Source organism: Solanum pennellii, chromosome 6 (assembly GCF_001406875.1).
Source record: "Solanum pennellii chromosome 6, SPENNV200".
Taxonomy (NCBI): Eukaryota; Viridiplantae; Streptophyta; class Magnoliopsida; order Solanales; family Solanaceae; genus Solanum; species Solanum pennellii.
Window position 1 is genome coordinate 55,780,286 of NC_028642.1, and position 14,100 is coordinate 55,794,385.

Genomic DNA, 14,100 nt, shown 5'->3' on the forward strand with positions numbered 1-14,100 from the left:
TAACTTTTTTTTTTCTGCAATGATTATCCAAGTGAAAATGGGGTGAGGTTTAAGCCAGCTTATTCACACCTCGACTAATTCGATGGAATCCCACTAGATGTTGGGTAATTCTATCCATCAAGACTTGGGACATATGTGAAGAAATCACCTAATATTAGACGTCATAGTTGTTCTCAACACACTACATATGTCTAATGGATTTCCGCACTAACAAGAAATGGATGTAGCCTCACTAATAATGGACAAACTTATTTCTATAAAAGAGTATCTATTCAACAATAGACAAAATGAGTCACTTGAAGGATGGACTGCTCGATTGTATTGTTATGGGTGAATGCTATAATTCAACCATCTCTGTCAAGCTCTGAATACAGCTAGTATAGCCACTATAAGTTCATAGAAATCAGCTGAACGATAACAAAAGAAAAGGCACATGGTCATGGTTAAAAAGCAAGCTCTCTACATATTTGTGAGGAGAGAACCAAAGCAAACAAATTTGCTACAGCATACAAACATGTCATTTCACTAGTTTTCTTGCTCACCAGGGCGCCGATATGGCAAGAATCTGTGGTCTTTCGCAGCATTCTTGCGCCTTTTCTTCTCAATATATGATTCCAGTTTGCCAGCTTCTTTGAGTGACTTGTATTTCCCAATAAGTTTGAGTTTCTGAATTTCAGATTTTTTGAGATAATAAGGTCGTTTTCCTTGCTTAGCAGCTTCCCTCTCTTTCTTCTTGTGCTCTGCCAGAATCTCTTTCTCAGTGTGCTTCACTCCTGCCGATTTCAATTGTTTGTCAATCCAAGAAACACGACTTTTCAGTTCATTTCTCTCTTCTGGGTCATTTGATTTCCTCATCTGTTTCTTCAGATCCTCTTTTTCTGCTGGAAGATTATCCTCATAAAGGAAATTGTATCTCTTTTTAAACCCTTCTTCATCTACCTGGCCATTTAAAGACTCAAAGCGAGGGTCACGAGTGGCCCTTTTAGGAACTTGGATTATTTCCCTAAATCGGCTTACTGGTTTTTTGCTACTCATCTCCATTGGCCTGTTCTTGTTAGCTCGGCTACTTTTTCCTTCCGAATTAAGCTTCCTATACACTGTAGCCGATCCATCAGACCGCGCTCTCTGCAATTCTTCAAAGGTCACATCAGCAAGCTCCTCCTCAATCCCCTTCTCCTCCTCATCTTCAGATGAAGATTCATGTTCATCAGAGTCGTCGAATCTTATTTTACTTGAACTTGCAACAGCTGGCCTATCTTTCCTCATCTCAACAATTTGATTTCACTAGAGTATAAGAAGTTGAGAACTTTGCTGTACAAAGATTGGCAGGAGTAAGGAAGAACCCCAACAATAGTAGCATATAACACAACCCAATAGTTAAAACAGAAGAATACTAACTAGCCGGCTTACAAAAAAAAGCCAATGCCGACTGAGCAAGACCAAAATGCAAGTAAACACTCAATTTAAGTCAAATGGTTTCTTCATTGACAACAAAGGTTCTAGGTCAAACTCACATTACATCTTGACAGCTCGACTTATCCATCAAGCAGCCTGCTACCTCAAACAAGCACAAATCCCCGGTCTAAGCCTACCACCAGATTTTGATCATTTGTAACTAGTAGAGGATGTGCACGTAACATCTCCATGTTTCACTAAGCACGTCCCCTACTCCCACGGACTTTCAGCCAATTAATTCAACAGCTTGTACTCATTTAAAAGGGGCAAAGCTCCAATCTTTCAAAGAGAAATTGAAAAAAGGCAACACAATATGTCTTCCCGAACATGACATTCTATTTTACTACATACATCAACTCAGAAAGGCCTACATACATTAACCCTAGAAAGGTCTAGCACTCATCTTGCTAAGTTCACTAATACAAATAACCTGTTAAAGCAAAAGGCAATAAAAAACAATTCATTTTCGACAAACTTATCCTTATTCCTACTTTGCACATTGAATTACGATATTCAAACAATTTAACAGAATTACATACATATGTACAGAGCAAAACCAAACTGGGTAAGCTTTCACAAGAAAGCAAGTCGCACAAACAGATCCAACAAAAACGAAGTTACATCAATACAATCGCTGATTTTTTTTTATTAAAAAAAAAATAACAGGAGAAATTCTCGCCAATAAACAGACTAAACATGACAGAATTCATTAAATAGAAATTGACCTAACTATAAATTTTACCTTGTTTGAAACACAAAAATACATGAATTTCACAGTGAAGTCACCCAAATTAGCAACAAAACCTAAGTATATAATCGAATATATGGGCAAAAGGGATTAAAGAGTTAGAAATTGTTTGGTACCTTCAAGCTGCAGCGGAACAATAGGGAACCTTCCGTTCAGCGTGTATTTTCGAGTTATTAGGGTATTTTCCTGTAACTTGTCTCGGCCCAAAGCACTAGAAAATAAAATAAAAAAAAGTTAAAGAGCAAATAACGAAAATCACATATTTTAACGATAAAATTATCATTTGTAATTTATAAGTTTATAATTATAGAAATTTCTTAAACTAATATAATAATATCTCAACGAAGTCGCTTTATTAGAAAGAGTGTTATACTTTTTTTGGTACGAACTCTAATTTAATCGAGTTATAATATGAAAATTAAACACCTGTTGACTGTTTGAATTAACTTATTTTTTTAGCCAAAATAGTTTTAAGTATTTTTTAGTGTTAGACTTTGAATAAGATGATAAAGAGATTTAATTTCTATATAAGTCAAAATAAATTAAAAGAGAACATATTTTTTTAGTAGCGACCAAAAAAAAACTGTCTCAATTACATGATTTTTGGGGCAGCAGACATGTTAATTCTTACCAAGTTTTCTCAAATTTTACGTGTCAAGTAACACAAACAATTTTTTTGCTATTATAAATTTGAGATAATTCCTCTTTTCTTTATCTTGAACTATTTGTGGAGGGTTAAATGTTTCTTTATTTAGGTGGTAATCCATTGGTAATTAAGCATTAGTGAAATGTCTAATGTTATAACAAATGAGAACAGAAGGGAATGATACATATAATTACAACATAATTCAAAGGTTCAAATAAACTGATTATTTTTTTTAAAAAAATTCTATGATCAAACGCGTATTGTATCTTCTGCTATTCAGTGCCTCCATCCCTTTGAATGGCCATCCTCCATATAGGGCTCAAGGAAACCAATAAACTGCAAATCCAATGGAAATTTCTTAGTCTCCACCAGCTAGTTTTTGAAATAAACAAACCTTACTTTTCATTGATAAGTGATCAGAAACCTTGTAAGAACTATGTTATGTGATATATAAACTTTCATGAATGGTGAAAAGGAACCTCAGCTCAGCACTAAACAGAGTATATGTACCTTACTTCCATCTTTAGACCACCGTGCACCGTAACCATTAGCAACTCTAATCTCAAAAACAACACCATGTGGTGGAACAATATGAATATTCATCCAGCAGGAACACGTTATTAAGTTCCTGATGACATCCAGGGCATTCCTATTTTTATCAGAATCTGGAAAGTGAAAAACACGAGACAGTAGCACATGAATCGTTGGTATCATGCAGCAGGTGATAACAGGAATTGCTTTCCAGAAGTAACAATGTACTCGTAAAAGAAGAAAAATAACAGGCACAACTCAAGCATTAGAACCTCAAATGCAAATCAAGGATGTTTATGTTGAAGAGCTCTGAAGTGAGGAACTAACCACTTCCAGAAAAACTACCCCAGTATTTGTCAATGCTCCTGTTGACGTGCTTTGACAATGCCCTCGCTCCATCAGTCAATGTACAACCTTTAGCCTGTTGCAGAAACTAGATACCTTAGGATTGCTCTCTTATGTAAAATAACCTGCACAAAGATTTTTCTTTTCCTACTTTAAATAGTTCAACATGTCATCCATTGTCCACCTTACCCCTCTCGTTAAGACAAATAGTAACAGAATGGAGAAGAAATGGTATTGCTTTACATAGGATGGACATTAGTAAGGAGCCTGAACCTGCTTCAGTATAATAGTCCAACTCCTGTCACCTGTTTCGATCAAGTGGACATTTGAAGTTCTATCTAACTTCTTGGTGTCCTACTGACGTATAACAAGGCAAGCGGAAGAGCTTGCTTCTATTAGCCAAGAAATGTGGCAAAGAGGTTGATGGAGCTTCAGAAGCAACGCGATACAGTTCTCTCTTCTTTCTCATCTTACTGTCATCTCAATTTACTTCTATTAAAAAAATGTCATCTCAATAATCCTTTACTTTCAATAATCATAATAACTATAAAAACAGCTTATTCACAACGAAGTAGAAGTTTGTCCGAGAGTATTTCACAAGGAGAAAACCAACATAGTCAATCAGGTCATATCATACATTTGGATTATGTGGCAACAGAAATGATGAGATTAGAGAAGATGTTGGCGGTGGAAGTGCCTCAGAAACTGTTCCAGCTGTACATATGAATCCTAAAAGCCTCTGAACACCAGCATAGCTCAGTTCCTCAACGAAATTACACTCCGAATTAGGTCTTAACACAGACGTTAAAATTTGGATTTGATCTCAAAGCAACTATGCTAANGAACGAAATTAGACTCTGAATTAGGACTTGACAAACATCTTTCTATCTCTATATGCACCTGAAACAATATATGAAACTTTGTAGTCTTAACACAGACGTTAAAATTTGGATTTGATCTCAAAGCAGCTATGCTAAGGGCAAACTAATGCACGACTAAAGCACATACACTTGTAGGAGGACAAGTGTGTTAACGATAATAGAAGTTAAAATTTGTGCTTGATCCCGAAGCAGCTATACCTAGGGCATCTCATGCAATATCAAAGCACATACAGTTGTAGGGACATGCGAGTCAATAAGAAGCAAGTTTTTGACAAAAATATCTGAAAGAATCATTTCTAACTTTACAGGAGAACACAACTTCAATGATAGCATTATGTCATTTTGACATGATCTAAATTTTACACCTTCAATGTCAAGATAAGTAGAGCTAAAAGCATACTCACGGATAGCATGGAACTCAGATCGATGGAAGGCTGAGAAACCAGCTTCTTAACACTGATAGCAAGAACACCATTTGACCTTTCTTTCTCTTCTGAGTAAAATTTCCGGTAAACTTGGACACCTGAAATTGTCATGTTTATACAACTTAGCTTGCATATAAGGAACATTTGTCATAAAAAATTACAAATTGGTTATTCATTTTACTAATTACCAAGTATTGAAAAGTTAGTTACTAGCAGAAAGCAACAAAGTCCAGTATACAATTAGCCTCACCTTCAGTTCCTCCATATTTACAAATAAAAATGGATCTACTAAGCAGTACCAACTTACAGAAAACAAGAGAAATCAGGGATTTTACCTCACATATCAGTTATCACTTGAACATATTGCTTTACACTTGCAAGATTTTAGAGCAGATAAGGTCTCAAATGGTCCAATTATATTACAGTTTCTCTGATAGCCTTCAAGAAACCAACTATAACTTGGCTTTAATTATGATTGCAAATAGCTCAATAAGAAACCAAACTAGGAATTACCGTAGTTATTTAACAATAATTCTATTTTTGGACTCTCAAGTTTTGTGTTCTTCACATCATTAAAATGATGAGCATTAGATGTGAGGTGAAAAGAATAACAAGATTGAGAACGGAAGCTGGGATTTTCAAGATAGGGATGAGCAACCATAAGATATTTGTTAACATATCCATAAGATAAATGATGATCTTACAGAAGATACTACTCTTAGATTCAAACATAAGATATTTGTAAGCCTATCCATAAGTTAATGGTCTTCCAAACATATTAAAAAGTCCCTACAATCATGGTAGGTATGGAGTGAGAAGTAACATCCTCTCTATCATACAGTAAGAAATTTCCACCTTCTTCAGTGGTATCCACTCCAGGAAGAACTTCTTTAAGACTCTCTGCTTCTAACATCTCACGAAATGAATGATAATGACGGACTTCCTGCAAATGGACATTTTATTCAGTTAACTATAAGATGTACCAAAGTGATACATAAAAAGAAAATAAATGTACATGATGAATGCACCTGAACTTGAAGAACTAAACATTTGTTGATGAGGATCAAAGCACCTGATTCAATTCTAACATCCAAAAATAACTTCATCTGAGAGAGGAAAAGAGAAGAAAATATTCTTGTAGATGATCAATGTATCAAAGATGCTTCCTGCCATTTTTAAGCAAGTCCTTTTAGAATGAAAGGATATTTCTTGTAGTTGAATCGTGAGGGTTTTGGTTTCAACACATTTGAAGATAAACCTGAACTAACTTTTCAGCACTGTACTAAAAGTGGTTATTTCATGAAATACAATCTCAAAAAGTTATGAGAGAAATAAAGTGAGATACTAGCAAACACGTTAAACAAAAACTACTAATAAAGAAGGTCCCCATGATCTAAAACATTAGAGATGGGAATTCTTCTTGTGATGGAAACATTGATCAGGGTTGATATAAACAACCATACATGACTCTTTGGGCATCCTCTTCAGGGCATCCAAATTATCATACGACACAGAAAATCAAGTTTTAACCAACTACAGTTTTAGTAACCAAAAGGTATTCTAAGGATAGTATTTTGGCACTTGACTTGATTGAGTGGATTTATTAAGGCTGCCACACAAACTTAACTGATTAGAGACCTTGAGAATTAGCATTAAGCACAACATGTTTAATGAGGAGACGGCAGAAGCAGTCAATATAGTAAGCAAAATGCATACAAGTCATTATGAAGTCATACTTATTGTAGTGTCCAACAGCACACCTTCCTTCAACTGTTTTCTGTCCATCTGCAAATAATTTCGAACACTTAATATTGAATTCCACTATGACAGCAAAGGTGAAAATGCATTAAAATCTAAAGGAAATATAAATCTATGACAAGGTGGAAATTAATTTTGCTAGGGGAAAGCAATATATCCAGATATTTATACTCCTAAGCAGGGAGAAGTAAGGCTCCTGAACATGGAGTTCAAAGTCCACAGATTTTAGCACCTGTAGTTAGCAACACCCAATATATATTACTTCGGGTTGATGTATGTGAAACTGAATCAAAAGGAAGAAACACTATAACATGTTTAACTTACATTGAGCAAATGAGAACCTTTTTCCCTAATCAAACTAGCCCACTCTTCTTCCTTTTGTTTCAAAGAACTAGTTTCTTGCATTACAGCAAGTTTGTTTTCTGTCCTTGGCAAGGCTTCAGAAGAAAAAGCTTCAAATAAGGATGCTGCAAGGCGCTTGTATAAAGGATATAACGGAACTCCTTCAGAAGGACCTGCCATATACAGGAAGCACAAGATAAAGAAAATTATCAAACTTGATAGAGGGTCAAGTATCCAAAATCTGGAATAAGTAGTACAAATGAGAATCTTTAATCTTTTACAAAGAAAAGATAGACAATTCTCATTGGATTAATCAGCACCTACTCTCCAAATCCCTGTTCCAGGGAAGGGAGTAACAGCCCTTCTTTCTATATAAAAGCAAAAGATCCGTATAGACAATACCAACTATTTGGGATTAAACTAGTTATTCGTGTTTGAACTAAAAACTTGGAGGACTCTTTTTATGTTTGGTGTAAAGTTTTCATGACTAAGCTAAACCAACTCCTTAAGTCATGGCAACATTTAGCCCAAAAAATACAAAAAGAAAGTGTAAATTATACATTTGCTTTATACTTCCATTGTATGCCATTAATCTTTTAATGGCAAGGTTAATCACAATGAATTAATCAAATGTTAAGGATCAAGAACTTCCTTGAGCCATGTACCTATCAAAAACATCTCTTTACCTCTAGGTAGGCAGGGGCAGAAAATTACATTATTTACACATAGTTAAAATTATGTTTTATGTATATATATCTATAACAGATGTTGAACCATTCAATTTTCTTTATATATTTACTTCTTCGTAATTTGAACCTTTTAGTGAAAATACTTGCTCGAGGTAGGGTAAGGCCTCTGTACACTCTATTCTCGTCAAACCTCACTTCGTATTAAGGATCAAGTGCTTGTTTTACAAAAAATACGAAAAGTTGCATAGCAAATGGGCTACTTTTAGTTCAGTTGCTCCAAATAGTTGATACCGCAAAAGAGGGCGAGAAGTAAGAGTTACCAGTACAATTGGGAAAAGAGTCGGAGGGATCTTCTTGTAAGAGGGTGGAGCAGTAGTCTTTAGAGAGATCTAAGTCAATTTCAAAAGTGCCGTCAATGGAGGAAACAAGTGTGAATCTCAGCAGCTCTTCTATGCAGTCCTTCAGTTGCAGTGACGCTCCGAATCCCGGAGATGCTGGCTGAGATTCCATTTTCATCGACATGGATCTTTATTGACTCAATTCCCCCTGCGTTCATATGTTCCTGTGACTCTCTCTTTTCTTTTTTTTTTCATGATTGGATCGGTGTTACTTTTAAGCAATTTTGAAGTGTTTCTGTAAAGTTAAACTTATTTAAAGCCCAAAGTCATAGGTTAAAATTTCTAACTTGTGACTTTTTGCTTATAAGTTATAAGTCAAAAGTTAATTCAAACCGAACCCTTAAAAAATTATTACGATTTTAATGTGGATAATCAAACCATCAGGTTGAAAATTCATTTTACAAAAATCAATTGGGCTAGTAAGATTCCGAGGTGAAAAAAATTTGAGAAATAGATGCATTTCTTCTTTGTTTGAATTTCATACATGCCATTAAGGGTTTGTCCCAATAAACTGGCTTGTTTTAGCTTTGTTAACAATAAAAAATCTCCTACATTGCTATGTTAGAGATCCCTTTGATCTCCTATATATACTTTTCTAATCCCTACAATCTGTTAAATATGTATGATTCTCTAAGCTAACACCTAATCAGATGTCATTTTAGGTTATTGATCTAGGATTAGTATCAACCTCAGCTTCTTTAATTTTGCCTAATTCTATCATATCTACTGTTGCAGGAGAATGAGGCTTGATAGAACTATCAAAGTTGTGATGATGATTCTGCTCATGGTGTGCTTCAAATGTCCACATGAGGACTAATGCGACCATCACTGTTGACAGGAAAACAAGTCCTCCCCATGTCATATGCGCGTTTTTCTTTAATGGTTTGCAGTGGTAGTCAAGGATATCAGAGAACGAATCATACACTGTGTCGCATTCTGCTAGGCTTTCCATTCCAGGGTACACATCCAGTATCCTTTTGAGAGCAGTTGTATATGCCTCGATGTTATTGTAGTCCCTAAGCGGAATCAAGACTCCACCAATACAGTTTTCATTCGTGCAAGTCAACATCTTGATTATCTTCATACAAGAAGAGAAAATTCCGTCAAATCAAATGTAATTAAGAACAGTAACTTTGTGTGAAGGAAACTGTGAATTATAGCCTTTGAGTTATATATACCCGAGGGAGGTCTCCTATCCTGATTGCGCTAGATGGACAGTTCTCATCAGGCTCGTAGTTATAGTCAGGTGGACCGGAGAATGGATTGCAGATTTGTGCAACATTTCCATAATTTGTAGCTAGTTCTCGATTTACCTGCAAATTTCCATGTTATCAAGACTAGTAAACAAAAACTTATTGCTCTAAATACCAGTAGTATTACTTATTTTGCTGTGATACTAAATTTTACCCTGTTCACTACTCGATGAATCCCTTCACTGACTTCATGTAGGATTGATTCTGCAGTGAGTAATTCATTACAAGGGAGGATCGAACTCAAGCTATTGTTATAGGGATTTATCTCGAAACTTTCTAGAGCTGTGCATGCGTCTCCAGCAAAGCTACAATAAACAGATGGAATATGATCATCAGTACCCGTAGAGTTTTTTAGATGAAACACAAAACTTGAGAAGTTATCGGAAATCGTTTTCATACTTACTTGTCTAGAAAGAAACAAATCCCGAAAAATAACCAGCACAGAATTGTAAAGATCCAACACACTGCAATCAGCCTGCATGGATGAGAAAAATGTTTCAAACATTAGAAACTATCGGAGTATTGCCAAGAACTTGGAAAGTGTATGTCAGGTATACTATATCTAAACAGTAGGCTAAAGTGATATACTTACAGGCGAAGAGTTCTTCTGAATTTGAGGATTCCAAATACTGCAATGAAAAAGATTGCAGCTTTAGTCAGAATTAGATATTTAACGACAGCCCTACTCAAAAATACCAAATGCGGATAAGTTTTTGTCACCTGTTAGGGCAATTTCAAGATTCTTTTGAAATAATATCGAACAACAGGAAAAGTCGAGTTCGATTTAGTAGTCACCTGTTAGGGCAATTACAGCAACCAAGTTGAGTGAAATGATCAATGTAGTTACTATATACCTGCCAACAAAAAGTAGCATGCATGTCAGTTTTTTTTTTCTAGCAACAGAAAATGTATGGACTCGAAAGCACACACTAACTCTAGATCCTGGATTTGCATCTACTTGAGGATGAAGACTTACAATATGTCAAGGCCTTTCATGATTAAACGCCTATTTTCGGTGGCTTCCCTATGTATATCAGCAGCCTGTCTGTCAAGACTTCTAGAGGTGGGAATGAGGAAACGAGCAGCCTCATGACGTATATCAGTATGTGCTAAGTCAGTGTACATCGCTCTCAGGGCTCCAGTAGTAGTGTATATAGTCTCCGATGCCCCCTCTGCTGTATCAACGACAATATCCACAACTGTATTTGTTCTCGAACGAAGTTTTGCATTCCCTCCTAATGCCAGGCCTGTAGCTGTTCTGCAATAACAGTGAAAGTATCTCAATTTTGTAACCCTTCCACTATAAATGAAACCAAGGATGCAGAGCATATATATTATTCTTTGGTAGTCTGTTTAGTCAAACTTGCGAAATCTGCTTATTTTGCTTTTCGAAAAAAATGTTTGACTAATTTAAACATTTTTGTCAATATTAGAGTAGCGAATTCGTGCTTGATTAAGGTTCTAAAAGTACTTATCAGAAAAAAGCTTTCAACTTCTCAAAAACAGTTTCTGCTACGACTCAAAAAAGACCTCCTTACCACTCTCAGAGCTCGAACCCTAAGATATTTGGTAATATAGAGGAATACTTACCATCCCACCACAACGAGTGGGTGGTGGGGTGGGGTGGGGGTATTTAAGTGAAGAATGAAGCAACTTACATAGCTAAAATTGTCAAGAAAATAGCTGAGAAGGTCAGCCAGAGATAACATTGTTTATAACAAGTTGATTTCTTCTTAAACTCTTTGTTTTTCCTTTTAGAGCAGCAGCAGGTAGAGGCTACAAGAAATACTCCATATCCTAAGCCACACAACAGCCATATCACTGCAATCACATAGCCATATATACCTGTAAAAATTGTGGACTGCACAAGCAAAAAAAATTTGAAATTTCATGTTAGATGTTATTTTTTAATCCTATTAACTCGTATCAGGTCACACAAAGGATATTTATAGTTAAGTCATCGATTTGTAATGAAGTTCCATGATGTTATAAAAAATTTCTAATACTGACGATGTATATAACTTAAACACGTTAGGATAATATATGCAAACTCACACTCCAATAGTGTTTATTTGTAATGTCAAATCCTCCTTTGTATTTCTTGAAATTGTTCAAAGGATTTATTCTCACTGTATCATCTGATTGCGTGGCTTCTGAAGCATAATCTAACTCAACTAATCTTCTTTCTGCATAATCAACAAGTCAATTTATCACATTAATTAATATTAAAAACAATATTTCTTAGCAATAAGCTTAATAGGATAGCTAGTTTTAAATATATTATAAATGTATTGCATTATTACTACAATGCTGGAGTCGATACAATTGACAAAACTGTATAAGACAATTTTCCAAAAACAAAAACTCAAAAGTGACTAGTAAACGTTATTTCTAGTCATACAAACCAAAACGAGAAACCCAACACACGAAAAAAAATTAATATAAAAAAAAAATTGTTACCTGGTGGATTGGTTGATAATCCTTCAAGATTAGTGAAGTGAAAGATAAAGAGTAGGGCAAATAATAGCAAGATTATAACCACTTTCCTCCCATGCATAAACTCCATCTTCTAACCTGTCAAGTAACTATAAGATTAAAGAACATCTTAATAATTAGTACTATATTTTCTTGAACTTCGTATCAAGACAGAGTTAAAAATAAGCTAGTTTTATTCAAAAAAAATTATTACCTATAATTACAAATAATGACAACAATAGTAACATAACAGTAAAGGCGGAGCCAGAAATTTTAATTTATGAGTTCTTAACAAAGATATTGTTATATTGTTACTGAATTATCAAAATTATTAAATTTTGTCGAATACTGATAAAAAAGTACATTAATCTACCTTGTCGAACGTATAGAGGTGAATGTGGACAAAAAATTAAAGCTTTTGTAAACGAAGACAAAAAAAAAAAGTAGATTATTATGTGAAAGTAAGGAACAATATCATTTATTAAAAGATAATATAATTTTAATCCTTATGCATTATAAATACTGAAATAACTAAATAAATTCTATTAAATATCCTTCTCCTATATTAACTCTTTTTTTGTAGTGTTTATGTTTTTAAGTCCAGCTAACTTTTTAAAAGCTCCACCGACCAAGACAAAGTTTATTTTTTCTTTTTCATGAAAGAATATTATCGAATTAAAAGTTTGTTTCCTAATCAAATTGCTTTTTACGTAATTAGTACTACAAAAACATCATGGAAGAAAAATCTTCACTATTATTATATATAAAAAAGAAATTCATTTTTTTTATTATACAGAATGAAAAATCAAGATATTACGTACCAAAAGATAAATCTAAAAATTGAACTTTAATTATGTATTCTAATTGTACAATGACTTCCTAAATACTAACGATTGGAAAGTTTATTTTCGTATGTGATATTTATATTGGAGTTCGATTAAATTTGAATTCACACCGAAAAGTTTCACATTAGAGATTAAAACATTCTCTAACAAAGACGACTCCATGTAGAAGACCTAAATCCGAAACTTCTTTTCTATATGTCTTGGGAGCGTGCATGGAACAAGTCTATTCTTTTGTTTGTTAAGTACTTCCTCAGGCTCAAATTATTTATCATTTTAAAAGTTTATAAAAAAAATTAATTATTTTTTTATTTTATACTTGATAATAATTGTTCTAGAACTACAAGCACGTAAACAGAGTAAATAGTTAACGAAGAAAGATTATATATCTTAAAACATGAGGATAAAATAGTATTCCAAAAAGAGAGAAGATAAAAATAGTCAATAAAATAATAATGATCTATCGATTGACTTTATTTTTCAAAGAAAATGTAAAAGAGAAACACAACAGATAATTTGAGACGGATAGAGTCCAAGAAATACATGGAAACAAACACAAATTAAAGAATTCTTACCAGATAGTTGTGCAGTTTGTTCAAGTCTTTCTTCTTATATACAAACTCATAAATCATATTAAATTTATTGAGGTACCCAAAAATTCAAGCTATTTATAAAGAGCTTTATGAGAAAAAGAAAAGTTCAATTTCACATTCATGAAGAGGAAAGGTCAGTTAACCAAATGGTTTTTTTCAATGTTAATATTGTATACAATGCATACAGCAGCCTCTCTAATTTTTCAACCCCTTTTTGTGTACTATGTATACAAGCAATATATAAAATTTTGGAATTCTCAACTTAGTTTAAGTCACCTTTATAGAAAATTATGAAAAGGTTTACGAAATAACTACTTAATTATCATACAAAAAAAATTACTTATACGGGATTTTATATAGGAAATATGAAATGATAACATAATAAAAATTAACTTAGCGTATTAAACTTGGATAAATGTTTTCTTCAAGTTTCTTTGGTTTTGCCGTGCACATAGTTTTATATATATGAAGTGAAGAAAAAGGAAGTGCCTAATTTACTACTCTCTCTTTTATATACTTGTCATTTTATTATTAAAAAAATAGATGGTTCAAAATTGTTATTATAATATATAAGAAGTAAAGATACAATTAAATGCATTGTGTTCTCATTTTACCCCTTAATTAATAATGTTTTCATAGAAATGATAGACTTTGATTAACAAGTATAGAAAATTTAAGTGAAATCCAGAACGCATATATAGAAATGAGAGAATATTTAC

General features: G+C 33.8%; 3 protein-coding genes across 8 annotated transcripts; all 3 read right to left on the reverse strand.

Moving 5' to 3' along the window:
- Positions 1-236: 236 nt before the first annotated feature.
- Positions 237-2,457, reverse strand: LOC107021126 (ribosomal RNA processing protein 36 homolog). Of its 2 annotated transcripts, none has more exons than XM_015221726.2 (2): positions 2,320-2,457; positions 237-1,311 (listed from the first exon to the last, which is right to left on the reverse strand). In XM_015221726.2, exon 2 carries the CDS (start codon positions 1,264-1,266, stop codon positions 526-528), a length of 741 nt encoding a protein of 246 aa, XP_015077212.1. In that variant the 5' UTR covers positions 1,267-1,311; positions 2,320-2,457; the 3' UTR covers positions 237-525. The 2 variants fall into 2 exon arrangements, with proteins under 2 accessions (XP_015077212.1, XP_015077213.1); XM_015221727.2 differs by having other exon boundaries at positions 2,198-2,326.
- Positions 2,458-2,969: 512 nt separating this feature from the next.
- On the reverse strand, positions 2,970-8,442 carry LOC107021543. Of its 4 annotated transcripts, XM_027917396.1 has the most exons (12): positions 8,141-8,441; positions 7,114-7,304; positions 6,961-7,021; positions 6,768-6,816; positions 6,060-6,114; positions 5,887-5,974; positions 5,011-5,129; positions 4,568-4,625; positions 4,363-4,490; positions 3,708-3,801; positions 3,360-3,514; positions 2,970-3,185 (listed from the first exon to the last, which is right to left on the reverse strand). In XM_027917396.1, the coding sequence occupies exons 1-12, from the start codon at positions 8,340-8,342 to the stop codon at positions 3,126-3,128; spliced, it is 1,260 nt and encodes a 419-aa protein (XP_027773197.1). In that variant the 5' UTR covers positions 8,343-8,441; the 3' UTR covers positions 2,970-3,125. The 4 variants fall into 4 exon arrangements, with proteins under 4 accessions (XP_027773197.1, XP_027773198.1, XP_015077712.1 ...); XM_027917397.1 differs by lacking the exon at positions 6,961-7,021 and having other exon boundaries at positions 6,060-6,103; positions 8,141-8,442; XM_015222226.2 differs by lacking the exon at positions 4,568-4,625 and having other exon boundaries at positions 4,363-4,488; positions 8,141-8,439.
- Positions 8,443-8,651: 209 nt separating this feature from the next.
- LOC107022700 lies at positions 8,652-13,687 on the reverse strand. Of its 2 annotated transcripts, none has more exons than XM_027917395.1 (11): positions 13,364-13,687; positions 11,932-12,045; positions 11,527-11,657; positions 11,130-11,332; positions 10,448-10,729; positions 10,267-10,325; positions 10,064-10,100; positions 9,875-9,946; positions 9,626-9,776; positions 9,397-9,531; positions 8,652-9,296 (listed from the first exon to the last, which is right to left on the reverse strand). In XM_027917395.1, the coding sequence occupies exons 2-11, from the start codon at positions 12,035-12,037 to the stop codon at positions 8,877-8,879; spliced, it is 1,596 nt and encodes a 531-aa protein (XP_027773196.1). In that variant the 5' UTR covers positions 12,038-12,045; positions 13,364-13,687; the 3' UTR covers positions 8,652-8,876. The 2 variants fall into 2 exon arrangements, with proteins under 2 accessions (XP_027773196.1, XP_015078782.1); XM_015223296.2 differs by having other exon boundaries at positions 11,932-12,056.
- Between the last annotated feature and the right edge of the window lie 413 nt (positions 13,688-14,100).